The 21,132-nt window shown below is 36.9% G+C and overlaps 1 protein-coding gene across 9 annotated transcripts in view; it reads right to left on the reverse strand.

Moving 5' to 3' along the window:
• The window catches only part of STK39 (serine/threonine kinase 39), a 320,433-nt gene that overhangs the window by 207,416 nt on the left and 91,885 nt on the right, over window positions 1–21,132 (reverse strand). For all 9 annotated transcript variants that reach the window (XM_072612215.1, XM_072612214.1, XM_072612213.1 and 6 more), the window contains 3 exons: window positions 5,835–5,943; window positions 2,909–3,050; window positions 1,136–1,191 (listed from right to left, as the gene is read on the reverse strand). In XM_072612215.1, coding sequence (XP_072468316.1) covers window positions 1,136–1,191; window positions 2,909–3,050; window positions 5,835–5,943 — 307 coding nt within the window. The remainder of the gene's footprint in view (window positions 1–1,135; window positions 1,192–2,908; window positions 3,051–5,834; window positions 5,944–21,132) is intronic.

A 21,132-nucleotide genomic window follows, 5' to 3' on the forward strand; every position in this document is an offset into this window, starting at 1 on the left:
AGTTATAATCCCAGCTATGCTACTTACTATGTGTGACCTGGACCAAGTCAATTACCTTTCCAGACCTCAGTTTCCTCATATGACCCTTCCAGCTCTGTGTCTATGACCTTATGCCCTAGGTCTTGTACACAGTCGTAACTTTACTGGAGCCTCCCTAAAATACTCACATCAGCAAAAAATTATCTGGTCCCTGGAGAAAGCAAGCAAGCACTGGTCAAAAGAAAACCTCACAGACTAGTGTGGTTATTCCCAATGAGCCTGGTGGATTTCTGATAGAGCTATACTATCTACCTATAAATCTCAAGATCAGGCAAACCATAGATACAAAAGTAAATTAAAGGTCAAAAACTCTGATTTGATTTAGCATGGTAGATAAGGAATTTGGGAAAGTTAAAGAAATCTCTACTGCATTTTTCATTTGTAAAATGGAACAACTATATCTTCATCTCAAATGAAACCAAATGAGCTCAATAAATATTCTCAGCACTATTTGTGGATAAAAAACAATCAAGGTGAATGAATTTCCATAGTAATACACTTTCCTTAGTGGTCATAACCTGGGAGCTAATAAAGATTTATCTATATATTTATTACAAGTAGTTCTGAGAAGGATCTCAGAGTAAGGAGAGGCATTAAAAACAGAAGGGAGAATCCCTGTCAATACCTTCCAAAAAGAGTCTTTATTTTGTCACCAAGTTTTTGAACTTTCAGCATCATCAAGACTAGGAATGATTTTTAAAGTAGATATTTTTTTCAAAGTTGTGCAAATCTCTTCTTTCTATAAGTGATCAGTGTCCACTATTCAACCAAAAGTCTAGCAAGCCTAACAAAACTCAATAAAAAACTAGGACAGAATAATTTGTCTTAAATAAAATGCTATTAGCCAAAACAATATTATTTGTTGAAGGAACTGGCATGAATTCATCAAGACAAAAGTTAAAAACTGTATGTCCCACAGGCTCCAGTATTGCAAAGAAACTATAAATAGAATAATCAGGACTTGTTGAACACTATCTGGAGAAAATAGATTATATGCACTTATTCATTTCTCAGTAACAAATCAAAACTCCCAGAAACTGTAGAGAAGAATGCCCTTGTATAAACAAATGATGAAATTTAGATTTATAATCTTTACCTGCTATTTGTACCGAACCGTCTTCACCCAAAAGAATATTACCAGCCTTCAAATCCCTATCAGAAATAAATCAGAAGTTAATTTTACAAAGTACACATATTATGTTATATACATTTCTTCAAGAAGATTTTTTAAAAGATAAATATTACTAATTTGAATTGCACTTCACAAATACTATTTTGTAAATTAGGAAATGTGACCAATACTGGGATAACTAGGGTATTTCATATTCGGTCATTAACTAGATTTAAGTCGCAAACAAAGTCTTGCATGTTGGTAATGAAGTCAGACCTGAAACTCATGATGTTTTTGCCTTATGAAGCACTCTGATATGTTTTTTGGGGTGGGTTTTTCTTTTAATTTTTTTAAACAGACTTGTCATTTTATCAGTGTAGAGATCTCCTGGTATATAGATTGACAATACCTCCAGACAGTTTTAAAAAACTGCCTGGACCACCAGGAGGTTAAGGGATTTGCCAAGCCACACAGCTCTGTCAAAAGTAGGGCCTGAACCCAGGTCCCTCCTGACTTCAAGGGTGGCCCTCAAGTCATTATATCAGGATGTCTCTCATCAAAATGCTACCTCTTTAAAGCTAACTTCATTCACACCTGCCTCTGAGAACAATTCCAAAATATTCTTCAAAGAATCCAATATCAGTTTCTGCTCTCTGTGGAAACTGATTATGGGGCATATGTCTTTTCACTATCAATACCAAGAAGGAAGAATAATTTATTCATTCCAACACTTCAATTCCTTATTCTCAAGTGTTTGATTAGATGAATTGTCCTAGCATCACAGCAGTACTGTTCTCTCATAAAGAAAATATGGTTAAAAACGTTTTTACATGCAATTGGGAAAAATTTTTTAAAAATTTTAATCAAAGAAAATGTACAAGTTGGATGGTGAAATATAAAAAATTGGTTGCAGAAAATAACAGTAGATGCTACAAAGCATAAATTCATTTATGGTTCTGGAAGGGAAAAAAAACCCTCTAATCATACCTTGGATCAGGTATAGTCACCCACTAGATTAAACTTTACCAGCAAAACAGAAAGGCATCAGCAGAATCCCTGGGGTATTCCCAGTGCTCTTTCGAGAACTGCTGTATTATATTTTAAAAGAGGGAGATCTAGCAAGTATGTCTTTCCCTTTTCCCTCTCAATACCCCAATTACCCCCGATACCCCATTAATACCCATTAATGTTAGAAGCTGTTACTCCAGTCTGAAAAATAAAAAGAATGTCCAAAAAACAAAAGAACCCAGAGGATATTACCCAAGCATTACACTGCAGATTTTTTATAAGACAATCAATACTTTTATGGTCCGAAAACTAACTTTTTAATGAAAACTTGATTGTATATCTCATCAAAGCCCTGGACAAATAAACAAAGCCAACAGAAGTAGCAGTGAAATGAAGAAGTCTAAATTTAAAGAGTTTAACACATTCTTTCCCCTCACAAAAAAAAAAAAATCACATGTATGTGTTTACATCTATATCTCAGATGTATACTACCTTCAAATTAATTCCCAAAGCAATATTCTCTAAAATAAACCAGCACCTCAAAATTATAAAGTAGATGGTGGGTCAATATATTTCACCCAAAATGACTGTCCAGATTTTTCCTTAAGTATTTAAATTGAAAAACAATGGTTCCTTACATGATCTACAGATAACAAAACTAGAAATGTCCCTAAACTTATCATGGTATGAGTTACTCTGATAATCTTTAAATAATTATCTCAGTAAGAAAACTTCTACAAATATTCATACCTGTGAATTTGACCATTTCTATGGAGATAGTCTAAGCCTTCCAAAACTTCTTTAAGAATTGTAGCTATTATTGATTCTTCCAGGACTCCATTCTTGTGTTCTCCTCGATTGACAATATACTTTATGATATCCAGCATTGAACCTAAATTGATAAGTATAACTTTTTAAAAATAATTACCTTAGTTTGCCTTTTCGGAGCAGTGCTCTACTAAAAAGAAAAAAGTTTGTCCAAACTTAAGAGAATCTCAAATGAAGATAGTATGGATTAATACAGACTGAAATAAACAAAACAGGGAGTATATAATGACAATAATATAAATTAAAACAATCCCTAAAAAGTTATATTAAATGTAATGACAAATCTTGATTCCAGAAGGCCTCTGATGAAACACCCTTCCCTCCTCTCAGCAGAGAGATGGTAGACTACAGATGTGGAATCTTGTATCCACTGTCAAGACAGGGACATTGTGTCAGTTGGTTTTGTTCAACAGTTAACTGTTTTTCTTTGGTGTAAGAGAGAGTTCTATGGAAGCAGCAGATTCTAAGAAAGGGACTGCAGTGGGGGAGAAAAAAAAACATAAAACCACTGATTTTTTTTTCAATTTTAACTGAAAAAATTAAGCAGTAAGACTGATTTCTAAATTTACATAAGCAGTACATTCTTCATTGTGAATTCAAACACACACACATATTTCAAAAGAATTTTAAATTTAAACTAAGAAAATATAAATTAATAAGGCCTTTCTATAGGCTCTTGGGCTTATTTTGCTTGATCCCAGATGGCAGTACTAAAGGCAAAGCATAAAAGTTTCAGAAAAGTAGGTTTTAGTTCAATATAAGGAAAAAATTCCTAACAAGCAGAGCTGTCCAATGGCTGCTTCAGGAAGACAGTGAGTTTCCCATGACAGAAAGATTGGGAAGTCTTTCCTGACATCAAGTGTTCAGCTTTCACTGATAGAAGCATTAGGCTCTTTCTCCATTCCTAAATGATGGAAAGGCTTCAGGATTCAAATAGGACAAAAGTGAGGAAAAATACTAAAAGATAAAGCTAGGGGAAAGCTGAAGAGAGGAAGGGCCATATAGCTCCTCCTCAATGTAAAATTATGGGAGCCAGAAGCCACAGGTGAAAAAACGGTAGCCCACTACCTCAGGACCAACACTGGCAAACTAAGGGCTATTTTCTTTGTGGCTCATCAACACATCACTGAATACATCTGAGAAAAAGAACAGGTTAACATACCAGTCTTAATAATGGAAAACTATTCAATACAATGTTAAAGTAAACAGAGCAATATCCCTTGGCAACGTACAACTCAGGTTTCAACACACATTAATTAATATTCAGTACCTCCAGGTCATTTATAATAGCTGTAATTACCTGGAGGTTGAGCATTTCTGAGGACTTAACAAATGGCTTCTTTAAGGCCCTAAAATTGGCTTACATCCTACAATGATTAACTGTGAGGATGTTGTCTCCCCATCAGACATTACTGCATTAAGCCAACATCCACCTCTCAATCAAGAGTCTATCAAAAGCAAATCAACAAGGTTTTCCCCTCAGAAAGAAATGTTCTTTTAAACTACATTTTCTGATAATTTAGAGAGGGAAAGGCCAAATTCCAAAGGAATTTTGTATATGACAATACTATACCATCAAGCTTACAAAATAATTTCCTGCTTTGCTGAAACAGAACAATGAATACGTTTCCACATCAGTCTGCATTCACAGGATTACCTGTGGAAACTTGCTTGACTTTTCTTGTACCCAAAATCCAATATAAAAAGGTCTACTTATTAAGAGAGGTGGGGAATTTTCTGTCAGGCCAAAGAGCAATAAGAAAAGGAATGGAAGTGACTTAATGAAACTTTTATTCAGTAAAACCTGCTTTATGAGATTAAAAATAAAAAGGCAAACTGAAAAGTAAAGTCAGGAGATAAAACCTGAGACTTGGACAGGGTATGTGATCCTGTTCAGTCGCAGGCCCTTGAGAATCCTCCAGATTTTCTTGCAAGGTAGTTTAACCAGAGTCAAGATAATCTTGCATCCAAAGATGCACTGACAGAGTTTCTCTCTCCTCTATTTTTCTCCCTTAAAAAAAAAAAAAAAATTAGCAAGCCAAGCGAGCACTCAAGGAAACAATGACTAATAGGACTGGCTGGAACCCAGAACAAAGCTGAGCTAGGCTTGCCTGGATTCTCCACAAGTCTGCCAAAGTAGATCCAAGGAAGTTACAGCTCCTTGGTTGATTTCATTTCTGGGCCTCTTTGGATCCAAGATTGACTTTGTCTTCTTTTAAATTTGGACAGCTCCCTGCTTCCTCTCTGGGGGCCTTAGCTCAGTCTTTCCCAGCAATTACATATACCCTGCTACCACTCGCTTGGCTTTGCTGAAGCAATCTAAAATGTTCTCTCTTCCTGGGGATGGGAGCTCAGCATCTGAACCAGAGGGTGGTATATGGAAAAGGTACTGATGTGAGGAATCCATCAAGAAAAACTGCCCTCCAATCTGAAGAGTCAAAGTCCTTGTCAGTTCCCAATACCACAACACTTCATTCAAGCTCTGCTGGTCACAACCACACAACTGAAGTTCTTTATGGAGCTACTGTTTCATTCAGTGAAGATATTTTTCAATAAACACAGATCACAATCCTTGTACCCCTCAGCAGAGAATTTCTTGAGTTGCTATGGTCAAAAGAAAAAAAATCATAACCTAGTGGGCAACTTTCTGATAGTGAACCTCTTAAGAATCCACTGCCAACCCACTGCATTTGCAGCCTTTTCAGCTTGGCAAGATGTTCAAAGTTGGTGCTTCAAGAACCCAGGGTTACTTCTGTGCCACAATAAGGTTCACTGGACAGTTAACATGCCACACAAAGGAAAAATCTTAACTCTATGTCCCACAGTCCCCCAAATACAAACAACTTACCTCCACTTAATAATTTCATAACCAGCCAAAGCTCATCCTTTACAACAAAAGAGGTGTAATAGGTCACTACGTTGGGATGGCTGCACTGGCTCATGGCTTGGATTTCTTTCTATAAAGAAAGCAAAACATGACACAGTACCGTGGGGAGGAAAATAAGGCAATCATTTTGTTTGTTTGCTAGTATGATTATATATGCCTGAAGTATCAGTTAGACTGAGACACTGCAATGATTATTTTAAGATGTAGAATCAAATTTTTATTCTTGTCCAGAGACAAAGAAATATTAAATAACAGAACACTGGACAAGTATATAGGAAACTGAAGTTCTAGTTCAAGCTCCACCAATAATAATCACTAACACAGCACTTTAAGGTTTGAGCCTCAGAACAAGCTTGTAAGGTACTAAGGACAGACATTGTTGTGCCCATTTTAAAGATGAGGATAACTGATTTGTCCTTGGTCACATGGCTGTTAAATGTCAAGAGACAGGATTTCATCTGAGTATGCCTCACTTCTTAACTATATTGTGTGCCTTAGTTTCTCTAATCCAAAAGTGGATATTCACAGATATGTACACATGTATATGTAAAAGTTAATATTACTACTACCAATAATAGCAGCTGACATTTAAATAGGGTAGCTAGGTGGCACAGTGGATAGAGTGCTGGGCCTGGAGTCAGGAAAACTTATTCCTCTGAGTTCAAATCTGGCCTCAGACATATAACCTAGCTGTGTGACCCTGGGCAAGTCACTTAACCCTCTTTGCCTCAGTTCCTCATCTGTAACATGAGCTTAAGAGGGAAATGGCAAACCGCTCTAGTACCTTTACCAAAAGAAACCCAAAAGGGGTCATGAAGAGTTGGACATGACTAACAACTAAACAACAACAACATTTATATAGGACTTACTATGTTTCAGGCACTCTGCTAAGGTGCTTTACAAATATTATCTCATTTTACCCTCACTACAACCCTGGGAAGAAGGTGCTATTATTTTCCCCACTTTAAAAATGAGGAACCTGAGGCAAGCAAAGGTTAAGTGAGCTGCCCTGCTTCACAAAGCATCTGAGGCCAGATCTAAACTCAGGCCTTCCTGATTCCCAGACTGGTGCTCTATCCACTGTTTTACCTATCTGGTTTTTTGTCGGTCTCTGTCTCTCTCTCTAGACTTGAATCCAGGCCTTCCTAAATTCAAGCCCAGTGCCCTATCTACTCTTCAATAATTTCAGTCTGCCCATTCCCCTCTTCATGTATTTTTTTTGTATGTATTCTGTAAATATGTATACACCTGGTGAAAGAAACGTAAGTACCCTGAGGACAGGGACATACTCACTTTTGTAACTGTATCCCCAGTGTCAAGAGGTGTCATACATAAGAATTTTTAATTTACTGACTAACAGATGGATTGGTTAACTCAAGCCTAATCAGAAATGCTTGTTTAAATGTGTACTACTGAATATCAGTAGATCAACATAACCTAGGTTCTTGAGATTTTTCTCTTTATAATTAATATTAACACTAAATCTCCTTAGCACATGCTTCAGAGATCACTGTAGTAAGTATGAATGCCAAATAATTATATCTGTAAAAAATAAATATAAGGAAGAAAGAATTGTTCTTAAATAATCATGAGCTCCTATTATAATGGGGCAATGTACTGCTGCTTTTTATTTCTATTTAAGAAGGAACATTCTCCTTTCTCTTTCACCTCCTCTCTACCTTTCCAAAAAATTAAATAATTTCAGCTTTTCTAAATCTAACACTTTTCAATTCAGTCAACGTCTGTCCTTTAAACAAGATCTGAAACCTGAGTCCAGGTTCTGTCTGTTTCTGATATTAGGTTTGGAGATCAGAAGACAATTTTGTAAGGAGCAGTCGAAGCCTGCCCAGGACATTCCTTTTTTAACTCACTCTGACATCTGTTTATTGTTGAGGATGGCCCAATTAAAGTTTTGCAGCATGAAATGGAGTCCAGTTCAAACAGGCATCCCCTGCTGTTCAGAAACATGAACAATGTTTTCTTAAACATGCAGAGTTCATATTTCTAATTATTTTATGCTAAATGCAAATGAATACAGGCAAGTCACCCTCACTCTAGCTATAAACAACTAACCTTTTAAATCATTCAACACAATGGCCCATAAACAGCTCTACTGCTCATCTGCTCTTCAGAAAGGAAAGTCTTCTGTACAAAAGCAGGGCTGGGCCCGAGTCAGGAAAACATTTGTTCCAGCCCTTCTCTTTCAGACAGCCAGTATCACTTCCTATTGAGAGTATCTGGTTCTCTGACACTGGAGACAGTGAAGAATGGTGGGTGTCCATGTGTACAAACACATGTGTGTTTTAGGGAAGGAGCCGTAAGGAAACAGAGAGAGCCTTTTTAGGCATTCCACGACCTGCAAATTATCACATTTCTTTCCAGGAGAACTTCTGGCATTTGGGGATCCAGCTGAACATCTGAGTGTTCTGAAGTTTTAAGGGAAAGAACCAGTTGACCTCTACCAGAACAAAAGAGGGGTAGAAGAAGAAAAGAAAAATAAAGATGAAGAGATCATTTGGGGGCAGTCCAGTTTCCTCTTCCCTTTCAATCAAGTTGATAAATATCCTCTAGCCCACAAGTTCTTAACTTGGAATCCCAAAATCTCCAATGGGTCCATGAATAGATTTCAGAATATACACAAACTTAGATGAGAAAAAAAAACTACACCTTTACTTTCACTAACATTTGATCTGCTATGTATTTTATTTTATACTTTTGAAAACGTTAATCTGCAAAAGGGTATAAGCTTCGTCAGTCTGCCAAATGGGTCCATGGCACAAAAAGAGATTAAGAATCCCTGTTCTAACCTTTCTCCCCACACTAGCCACTTAACTACTAATTTGGGGGGTGGGAAGTGGAGGGTAGCTAGGTGGTGCAGTGGATAGAGCACTGGGCCTGCAGTCAGGAGGACCTGAGTTCAAATCCAGCCTGTGAGACCCTGGACAAGTCATTTAACCACAACTGATGCTCCCCCCCCCCCCACCCCGGCCCCCAGAAAAAAAATAATGCAACTGGAAGGCAGTATGGCACAGTATGAAGATCCTGATTCTCACACTACCAGCATTACCATACACAAGTCATATCACTCCCTGGTTATGCTTCAGTTTCCTCATGTATATAATAAATTGGCTGGACTAGATAATCCCTGAGCTCTTTTCCCAGTTCTAGATTTATAAAAATCCATGTTACTATGGGATAAGCCTCAGATTTTTCATTTATAAATTGAGGGGGTTGGACTAACTTGCCTTGGAGGATCCTTTCAGAGCTAAATCTATGATCTGATAAGTGATACTCAAAGCCATGAATAACAACAACAATAATAAGTGCACCTTTATACTGGTATTTTCCTAACAAAAAGACTGTGGGAGTAGATAATGCAATTATTATGCCCATTTTACAGATGAGGAAACTGAGGCTGAGAGTGTAAACAACTTGACTACAATAACACAATTAGAAAGTGGCTATGCAAGGATTCCATGTCTCTACTGATTCCAAATCCAGTACTTTTTTCACTATACAAAACTGATTATGGAAGGAATAATCTCATCTTTAATATAACTAGATCTCTAAAAAACAAACATCAAAAAAATTCTTACTCCAATGTTTCATCATACATAATCAAAATGCGGGAATCTCAAAGGCTTTGCAAGCAGAATGCAAGTTCAGATAGGTTCCACCATGATAGAGTGACTTCAAGCAAGGTCATGGCAACAGAGTAAGTCTGCTTTCTCAAGATCTGCCTAGCTATGGATAGAGAGGCCCATCCCAAGTAAACATGCCTCACTTGGTGAGGAATTAATGATAGAAATCTATGAAACAAAAATGCAAAATGGCCCTTAGCACCCTTAAAGTAATTGCAGTAACAGTGACAAAGTGGTAGATGAGGGGCTGGGAACACCAAAAACAAAAGTTTTTAGACCATCTATAAATTTTAACTTAGATGATGGTAAATGTAGGCCCACTGCTGAATGACCAACAAGTGGAACTGAAGGAATTGAATCCCATCACTTTTGTAGTTCTTACTATAAAACAAAAAGCAGAAAGGAGTTGCTGATGAATGGAAAGAGGGTTCACAGGTTCTCTTGGAGAAGCAAATCAAGAGGCTGGTTGAATTGGTTTTACGATAGGTCTCAAGGCAACAAAAAAATATTACATCAGAAGACATTCTTACTTTGCAGTGCTTAGGATAAGTGCTCGCAAAAAGACCACCAGAAAAATAACTGTATATTATGTTGTAAAAGATGAAGAGGTAAGAGAAATCAAGTCAATATACACTTTGATACTTGAAGACATCAATGTAAAGGCAGGAAGAGGATAGGACAACGAGAAGTTACGTTGGAAAATATGGTACAGGAACAAAGAATGAGAGAGCTCAAAGACGGGGTGTACTAACTACACAAAAGCCTCATGATTATGCAACATGAATACTTTAAGAAAAAAAGGGCTGGATATGGCAAGCATCAAATGACATCACAAGAGAAATCGATTATAACAGGAAATGACTCATTCTTTACTGATGTGGGAGTCATTCCTGAGGCAGCTATTTCATGTACAAACAGACCACCCACTTGTTAGTGCAAAAATCAAAACAGTGCAAAGTCAGAAGAAACAATAAATGTAGGGGGAAAGTTCTGTACACTGAGAACAACTCTATCCTGATCTAGTTCTTTGTTATTCATGATGAACATGGGAGATAGAAGAAAAGGCAGACAATGACTACAACAATTTTACATGGAAGTTTAGCCAAAGTAAATCAACTGTTCTAATAAGAAGATCCAAATAATCTAAACAAAGCAGTTTGGTCAACATCCATTAAGGTATTGTGCTTGATAAGTGCAAACATATGGCACCCAAGAGTGATATCAATTTAAAATATAAGCTTATTTGTAAAAATAAGTAGATAATAAATTATCAATCAGCAAGTATTTACTAAGTGCCTACTATTTTCCAGGCATTGTGCTAAGAAATGGGAATACAAAGGCAAAAGATGAAACCATTAAAGAGCACTATCACCTCATAAAACAGTGAGAAGCAGTAGAGAAGAAAAAAGGAGAAACTCAACTAAGCAAGGTTCCATCCAAAACATTTAAGAATGAAAACAGGGCAAACTACTAAAGAAAAAATAGAAAAGATCTGCAAATCAAGTACAGCGGAATCCTGACAACTGAACTCTAACATCCTGGTCCAAGAAAATAAAAAGGCAGAAATGGTACTAAAGAAATCAAAGAAGATGAAGCTGAATTAGACCAAATGTACACAGGAAAGAACCATGCTAAAAGCAATACAACTGTGAGGGCACTGAGGGATCATCTTACAAGCTACCTGAAAGAGGTCAACATACCAAAAACATGGAAAAATCTTAGACCCCATTAAATACTCCAAAAAAGGCAGCCAAGAAAACACCAACTGCTGCTGATCAATACATCTACTTTTCCATTTATATATAAGAATAAGCTACCCACAAACTGAAACCATCACGAAGGTACTAGTTAAATAGGCAAGCTTTCATTGCACAGTGGATCAGTTTACCATCACACAACCAAATGAAAAATATACTACAAGATACTACCAAAGTGTCAAGTCCCTACTCAATATAAAATTCTGTTTAGCAATTAAAGCCCTTTATAATCTGCCCCAACTCCCCTCTTTCCAGTGTTCTTATACATTATGCCCCATCACATATTCTGACTTCCAGAGAAACAGATTCCTTGCCATTCCTCAAACAAAATAGTCCATCTCCTATCTCTCGACATTTTCACTGGCTATTCCTCAAGCCTGGAACGGTGTCTCACTTATCATTTCTGACTATAGGCTTCCCTGGTTTCAAGTCTCAGGTAAAATCCCACCTTCTGTAGGAAGCCTTCCCCAATCCCCCTTAGTTCTAGTAGTGCCTACCCATTGTTAATTATCTATAACTTATCCTGTATATATTTTGCTTAGATATAGTTGTTTCTATGCTGTCTCTCCCATTAGATCAGGCCTGCAAAACCTGCAGCCCCTGGGCTGCTTAAGGCTGCAGACTGCTTGCAGCCTGCCAAAGGATTTCACATTGCCAGTCAGAAAAAAATTGAAAAGAATACATCCTCCACATTTTTCCGCGCCCCCTCCCCAATCTTTTGGCATTCCCAAGGGCCACTTAACACCTGCAGCAGGTTCTGCAGGCCTTCATTAGGTTATAAACTCCTTGAGGGAAAGTACTGTCTTTTGCCTTTTTTTGTATTCTCCCCTATTCAGCACAGCTCCTGGAACATAGGTTTACTGATAATATTATTTTTTATTGCTTATAAGAAAATATTAGATTCACTTGAGCAAAATTCTCCCTTAAAAGTTTCTTCAATCAATCTTGCCCTACAATAAAAGAGAGATGAGGGCAAGGGAAGGGAGGGGTGTGATAGAAAGGAGGGCATATTGAGGGAAGAGGTAATCAGAATGCAAGGTGTTATGGGGTGGGGGGAGGGGAGAGATGGGGAGAAAATTTGGAACTCAAAATTTTGTGGAAATGAATGTTAAAAACTAAAAAGAAATAAAAGAAATGTAAAAAAAAGCTTTCTTCCATTTTCCTATCCATATAGCACAATTAAAACAAAACAGAGATGATTTTATCCAATGACCCTCTAAACATTATCATTAGGTAAGATATAAAACAAGGACAGGTATGCCAGAAAGAGATATTCAAGACTATGATGAGGGACACTGAGCATAGTCTAAGGGCTCTCATATACATGGTGAGATCCTTCATGATGAAATGCTGGTTGCATAAAGCTTCAAAACAATGGCAAACTTCCTGGATGAGATGTCTAACTACTCAAAAGAAACTGGCTTCATCATTCACACAGGAAAAAACATGTAGAAGAAGAATGTTTATTGTTTAGATTATAACATACAATTTTGGGTGACAGTCAATGGAGGTGATCCATCAGTAGATACATTTTCTACACATACTGCAAATACACAAGTTGGGCAAAGTAAAAGCAGGAGAAGAGTAGACTAGATTACCTCTGAAAAGGTGCAATGCTCCCTTAATGACCCCAAACTTCTCTCAGAAACTAAAGTCCATCTTTTAAATATTTCATTTATTTTTAATCCTACTATTATTTCTATATTTCTGCAAATCATTATGGAACAACATAATCACCTAAGAATTAAAAATCAGTGCATCATTCAGAGAACACTAAAGAAGTTCATGATGGGTACTGGAAAGATGTAGCACGTAACAAAGAAGTCCAAAGAGAAAAAAAAAAGATTATCATTATCAAAAAAGAAAATGGATTAATCATATGAAAAAAGCAAAATATAGTGAGTGTTCACCCTACGTGTTGTCCTACCAATGTCAGGAAAAAGCTAGTCCCCATAATGTTATGTGAACCTTCTGGGGCAAACTGATGGAAAAAAAGATGGCCAAGAATGTATTGGTTGTAGTCTATGTCCACAATGATAAGACTGCTGAATCACGTAAGTCTTTTATTTTAATAGAACTACGTTAGTTCTATTAGGGAGGCGCTTCAGGGACTGATATTCCTTTTGATTGTTATAAATCCTGATCCTGACAGTTTCTAACTTCCACATCTTGGGCAAGTCACAGTGTCTCTGAGCCTCAATTTGCATAATGGGAATAATCTTTGTACTATCCTTGACCTTGGAATTAAAAGGCTGAGCTCCGAGGTCCATGAGATTCTAGTAAGATAAAAAGAGATAATGTATATAAAATGTTTTTTAACTCTAAGGAACTGCAGCAATATGAACTAATACTATTATTCTTCAAATACTGGAGGCTATTAGGATGTTCAGATTTACAACTCGTTGTTAATATACAGTGTCCAACAAGTCTTAGTGCACTTTAAAATTACACTTTTAAAACTAGATTTTGGGGACTTAGACATCTAAAATATTTTAGTCACATCTGGATAAGAAATTCTCAATTATTTGTCTAACTGCCAGTTCTGAAAATATGTAATTTTCCCCCCTTATCAAAGGACTAATCCTTTCTTTTGGTATATTGGTTAAAAGTTTAAGGAAGAATTCTATTCTTCCAAAGGACAGAATTAAGGCAGCCTGGACAATCTAGATGATCTTTATTGATTCTAACAGCAATACCCTTCCTCCTCATACTCTGACCAGATTAAGATAATGCTCAGACTAAAAGGAAGAAGTCTTTGATGACTTCATTTAAAAAAAATGTCTCTTGGACTCATCTCTGACCAAGTAGAAAGGAACATCCTTAGAGTATATGTTCTTTACCTTTTTTGCATCCTAGAACCCTTTCATCTCTGGCAGAACCTATGGATCCCTTTAGGAAGATTGTTTTTAGATGAATAAAATGAAATGCGCAGGATTGAAAAGGAAACTATATTGAAATAATCACAATTATTTTGTTAAGAATTCTGGCCTTACAGGGAGTGCTCAAAGAAAAGAATTTGGGTTTTAGGACAAGTATTCTTCAATCTGCATCAATGTTTTAAGTTCTAATAAGCCTGTTAACTAAAACTCTGAACCTTTGCTCATTCTTGACTACAGAATTTTGTCTATTGTTACAAAATACTATAAACTGTTAATTCCAATATGGCCTGTGAAAGGGAGATTTTCAAAGGCATGGACTAACTGCCCATCTTTGGATACTTTTTTTTTGAAGCAGAAAGATAAGTAAGTTTAAAGTTTAGTTTAAATTAATAAAAACTGTTCCTAGAAAACTTGTACTTAAAATGCAGAGTAAGGAATTTTCTTCCATGCAGACTAGAGAGACAGTAGATAGAGAACAAGTCTCAAAAAGAGGAAGATTTGGGCTGACATTCAACCTCAGAGACACATGGCTCTATGGCTCTGCATCAGTCATAAAACCTCAGGGTTCTAGGCCAGTGACATCAAACTCAAATAGAAACAAGGCCTACAGGCCACATATTGACTTAGAAAGCCACATATTAACATTATCTAAGTGCTACTGTATTTTTATTTATTCTGTTAAATATTTTCCAATTATACTTTCATATGGTTTGGGTTGGACTCAGGCATTTTGCAGGGCCTGTCTGACACTTTTGTTCTAGGTAACTCCCTTTAAAAGATATTAAATTGCAGAAAAGGTCCAAGCGTGCATTGACAGAGCAGTTTACTACCCTGCAAGCTCTCTATGCCAATGAAATCACAGGTCCAGGCCCTAAATGAACCACATTTGTTGTTCAGTTGTCTCAGACATATTTGATTTCTTATGGCCCCGTTTGAGGTTTCTTGGCAAAGACACTAGAGTGGTTTGCCATTTCCTTCTCCAACTCATTTTACAGATGAAGAAACTGAGGCAAGCAGGATTAAGTGACTGACCCAGGATCATACAGTTAATAAGTATCTGAGGTCAAATTTGAACTCAGAAAGATCAGTCTTCCTGACTTCAGGCCTGGCATACTATCCAAAACACATAGTGGACATTTTCATAAATATTAGTTTCCTTCCTTCCTTCCTTCCATTTAGAAGAATATTTTAAAATTTTCTAAAGCAAACAAAAAAAAAAAAACCTGAAGCAATATGAATGTCACCACATACACACACACACACACACACACACACACACACACACACACACAAACTAACACTAGGCTTTCTTTTTCCTTTCAATAACATTCCTTTGGTAACAAAAGGATTCAGAAGAAGACACTAAGTAGTGCCTTCACAAGGAGAGCATAGTGAAAATACTTTGGAGAATGACAAGAATAACCCCAAAGGACAACAAACTGACAAAGAAGAGCTGATGAGGTCACCTTTAATCTAATTAAGAGACTCAGGAGAAGAATTCTAATCTAAATTCTGGGGACCCTGTCATTTTATAAATTTACGATTAGTACTATATCATCTGAATGAAAAAAACCTTTCTTATTGAGGCATAAATATCAACATTAATAAAACCCTAAGTTAACGACATAAGGATTTAAATACAGGGAAACTGTCCCATAACCCCATGTCCCCTCCCCATCTATCACCAATCTCAGCTTACTGATTCTAGACTACAAATATTTAGTGCTCACAATGCCAGGTCCTGTTCTCTTCACAAAAGACTGGACCAGAGAGAAAGAGAGGGAAAACATATGCAGTTGCTATGATGGCTTCCAGTCAACTTCAGCAAGGTGAGTGTATGTGAGCAGGTGTGAAGGTAGACTGTAATGGATTTTAAAACGAGAAGTCCACAAAGTTACCAAACCTTGGAGTGAAACCACTAACTTTGAAACGATGTGTTTGCTTGTAATCAATGAATTGACGCAAGGGAAATTAAAAACCTATCTGCTTGCTTCTCTGCTCTAAAAGTCTTACTTATACAGTGATTCTAAAACATAACGAAAAATATATGAAGGAAGAAAGCTACAGCAAACATAAGAATGAAGGCTTTAGTAAAATGCCTGCTGATACATAGCTAAGTTTCCCAAGGCCTGAAATAAAAAAAACTTTCTGTAAGTGTTGTGCTAAGTAGACAAGGAAAATGAATAAAAAAGATGTATGAAGTATGAATCCAGTCCAAAGATATGAAAACCCAGGGGAAAAAAGACATAGAAGGAGACAAAAGGACTTGTTAATTTTTTCTATTTTTTTTGAAGAGCAAAATTTTGGATCATGAAATTACTTCAAAGGAGAACATGCTTTTACAGTGTTCAATGTTGTGGTCTTTATTGCCACAAAATTATTTCTAGAAATCATGTAATCAATTTATGAAAAACTCTTAGTTGTATCAAATCATTCTAATTCCTGAAAGCTAAAAGCCAAGGACACAGGACAGCTTTAAAATAAAACAAAACTACATTTCTGCCTCCAGGGGGCAGTGCTCTTTTCTGTAGCTCCATTTCTATAAATGAGAATTTTCTTTATCAGCCTGACGCTGTAGAGGACACCAAGAGTACACTTTGTTTTACTAAAATATTAAATTGAGGATATTGTTTCTGCTTTTCTCAAGTTTTTATCTGCTTCTCATAAACTTGGAAAACCTAAAGTGACCCTAGATGACTAAAAGGTCCACAGCTTATAACAAAAATGTAAAAGCAAATTTGTAATTGTTATCTACATAACTATACTTTTAAATATCCTAAACATGATTTTTGAAAAGCAAACCAAGTTACTCATATTTATGTTCCTCAACTAAGAAAATTACTTCAGAGCTCTAATAGACATAATATGTAATAATAATATACATAATATATAATAGACATATTTAAATTGTCATTCTTAAATAAAATGAGAACTTCCCCTTTCCTCATTTAAAAAAAAATCACTTTCATCCCTTCCCTTCATTTTCCATTGAGAGCAGGGATTCTTATTTTTGTCTTTGTGCCTCTAGTATCCATTTTAAGGTCCTTTTAAAAAGCAAAAATTTTATTTGTTTTGAATGATAAAAAAAATACAAAAAGTACTCCTTTTTTTACAAAAGGGGAAAGAAGAAAACATAAGACTTCAAAATATCCTGATATTGTTGATCTCTAACTCTTCCTCTTCTAAACTCTGAATAGAGATTGACAGGCATGCGTGTGCACGTGTATGTATGTGTGTGGAACATTTTTGTTACATACATGCTTACATGTATATATACACACGTTTGTGTAATCCTATATTATCTAGAGCTGGAAGAGAATTCTGAGGTCAACCAGCGCAACCCTTTCATTTTACAGATGAGAAAACTGAGACCCATGAAGGATAGCTGACTTCCCTAAGGTCAAACAGACTGTGATCATCAAAGATAGGGTCTGAACTTGTGTTCTCCTCTAACTCTAGAGTAAAAGCTCTTCGCACTGTATTATGAAAATAATTTTGGTGTCATGAGCCAAATGATACATATAGTATAAATTTAATGAATGACAGCTAAGATGCAGACTGTAGTTAGTCTAGCTTTATGGCCACAGATGTATTATATACACTCATATAACATAAAAATGGCTACCCATTGATTGGCCAAGTAGCAACATGAACTTTTCCATTTCTCCTGCTACTGTAGCATTTCTTCAAAACTTTCTTCTCTTCCCTTCCCTTTATACATAACTTGATAGCAGGACCAGGACCACCCTACCTGTACCCCTTGCTTCTCACGTTCTCCCCAGAGATGACTGTACTTTGTGTTGTCAGGGCTGGCCACAGATCTCAAAAAATCCCTAACTATATTAAAGGCATCTAAAACTAGCAAAATGGGGGCAGGGAAGAGAAGGTGGCAAAAAATGAGTCAAATACAATACACTATTGAAGTATTTGTTAGTCAGTTCAACAACCTCGTCTCATTTCTTCTTTCCTATACTACAAACCCTATTCCATCCCAAAGATGAAATGCACAGTAAACTGGAGACTCAGGATACTTTGAAATATATGAAATTGTTACCTCCATCCAGAGAAGTCAAAGATTCACCATTATCACAAAGGAAGTACTTTTTTAGTCTTTCCCTGAATTATTTAAATGCAAAATTGAAAAGGAAGAATGAGAAAAAATAAGAGTGAAACTTTCTACCCAATGTGTTTCCTGTAAATTTTAGCAATTTAAACAACCCTGCCCTGCCCCATCATCATCACCACCACCACCATCACCACCACCTAGAGAACCTCAAAAGATCAAGGGCAGGAAGACAGATAAGAAGCTGTAATACAGAGAAGCCACTTACAGGGGATGACAACAAAAATGGAAGGGGGCAGACCAATCTCTATGTATTCCCCAAAAAAGACTAGAGTAGAGAGACAGCCCAGACCTGTGTCCCCATCAAGCATGTCCCCCAATTTCACTCTCATGCCCCATCAAACACACACACACATAGTGCACCACACTCAAGGGAAAACTTACGAAGTTCAAGCATTTCACTGTATGAAAGGCATGTAATGTTCAAAATAGGAGGAGGAAAGGTGGCAAAAATGTGTCAAATATAACGTGCAATTGACATGTTTGTTACTCAATTCATGAACAGTTTCTCTTTCCAGTTCAGAACCTACAGAAACATCTTCCCCATTCCCATGGGTGGCTGGAAGGTAGGAGAATCTCTACTCCCACTGTGTGAGTTTAAAAGAGGGGGGATTTAGGGCCAAAAAGAACCTTCAAGATCATGTTAAGAGCAGGAGAGGCTCCAATCTTACTGCTAGGATGTCTTCAGAAAAAATGTGAGCCAGCTTCAAGTTTACGTAGCCTCACTTATATAACATTGTTCCATTGAGAACCAAACTACTGAGGCAACAAACTTTTAAAACACTGTGTATCCAATGTAGGAACGAGAGCTCTCAGAAGGTCCTAAAGCTGAGAAAAGAGAGATAAATTGTGAACTGATTTGACTTAAGGAAACTTCTGACCCATTTTCACTGCATAAAAAGTCATATTATCTTTTATTACCTTGAACCCTCCCCAGAGTACCACCTGGGTGTCATACACAATTGTCCATATTTCATTATGTCCTCTAATCCTTAAGCACTGTTGCTTTCTGCCATCAACAATAGTTCAGACCAAGCTACAAACAGCACCATTCTCGAATTTAAGAAATTCAAGTGTCTCATTTTATCAAAGACATGTATGTAAAAGGTCAGCAATATGAGGAAGAGGGTTGGCAAAAATGTGTGATACGCTGTTGGTTTGATTGTTATTAATTCAATGTAACAAACACTAAGGACCTACTATGTATAAGATATTAAGCTAGGGAGTGGGATGGAAGTAGGAATTCGGGAGGAAAGGAAGGAAGGAAGGAAGGAAGGAAGGAAGGAAGGAAGGAAGGAAGGAAGGAAGGAAGGAAGGAAGGAAGGAAGGAAGGAAGGAAGGAAGGAAGGGAGAGAGGGAAGGAACAAAAGAAAGAAAACAGCTGCTGCCCTCAAGAAGTTGATGGGAAGGATTATAACATATACACAAATAAATAAAAGATAGGAAGTACATTCAAATTAATAGACCAGACACTTGGACCAGAAAAAATGTCTTAGAAGTGTTAACTCTTTCATCTCCAAAACGTGTGCCCTGTTCCCCTCATTAGTAATGCCTATCTCTCCAGATACTTTATTTGACTCCCTATTCCAGAGTCATCACCTCAATGACTTCATCCTGTACTCCTGGGCATCAACGTATCTCCCACTCTAAAATTCCAAAAATATGATCAAACATGATCAAATTGACTCTGCCATTGCTCTGGTAAGGAGATTGCCGATCTCCTCCTCTCTGGCTCCACTCTAAGCTCTGTGATGACAAGGGCAGTTTCCAGGTTTGTATTTATATCCCTAGCCCTAGACATAGTTAGGTGGCACAGTGGATAGAGCACTGGGCCTGGAGCCAGAATGACTCATCTTCCTGAATTCAAATCCATTCTCAGACACTCACTAGCTGTATGACCCTGGGTAAGTCACTCAATCCTGTCTGCCTCAGTTCCTCATCTGTGAAATGATCTAGAGAATTAAATGGCAAACCACCCCAATATCTCTGCCAAGAAAACTCCAAATGGGGTCACAAAAAGTCAGCTACAAATGAAAAAATGACTAAACAACAGCCACCACCACAGCCCTTAGCACAAGTGTAGGGGGCATAGAAATGATTTGATAAATCTTTTTTTCATTCATGATACAAAATAATTTCAATAGGGAAAAAACACTAACCACTTTGGGTAGGGGAAAAGAAATCTCAGCTATGTTTTGAAGAAAGAAAGGGGTGTGGGGCAGATGCATTCCAGACACAGGAGCAGTCTGTTCAGAGGGAAAGATGCTGTATCTACCAATTCTGGGTAGTTAAATTCACACATATTATTCAATCAAGACATTAGTACCAACAAATGAGTTAAAAAATATAGGTCCCTCTAGCACAAAGGAAGCAGAAAGGGAGGGTAACATCATGAGTTTTATCTCTTCAGTAAAGAAGCATATATTCAGCAAAGATGCATACAAAGTGAGAACTTGTTTTCCTGATCCTAATTCAGTGCCGTAGACCACAAATAACAACAACAAAAAAAACAATAAAGTGTCTGCCTAGGTGAGGACTGATGAGGTTATAGCCCAGTCTCCTACAAACCTACAGTCACCTAAGGAAAAATGACTCACCTCAAGTACAAAGTTAACCTTTACAGGAGAAAACAACCATACTTTGACAAAATGTGTTTATTACTTTTATTGTACAACAGAAATATAAAGAATGTTTTCCCAAAAGGCTCATAAAATATACCAAGGTTATAAAAAAAAATTTAATGGTTCATGAAATAGTTGAAAATTGTCTTACTACCAAAAGCATAGGGGAGAGGGGGAGGAGGGATTAACCATTTTCAAAGACTCAACTTGTGAAAAGGCCACTTTTCATACCTCCTAT

This window comes from Notamacropus eugenii, chromosome 5 (assembly GCF_028372415.1).
Source record: "Notamacropus eugenii isolate mMacEug1 chromosome 5, mMacEug1.pri_v2, whole genome shotgun sequence".
NCBI classification, from domain to species: domain Eukaryota; kingdom Metazoa; phylum Chordata; class Mammalia; order Diprotodontia; family Macropodidae; genus Notamacropus; species Notamacropus eugenii.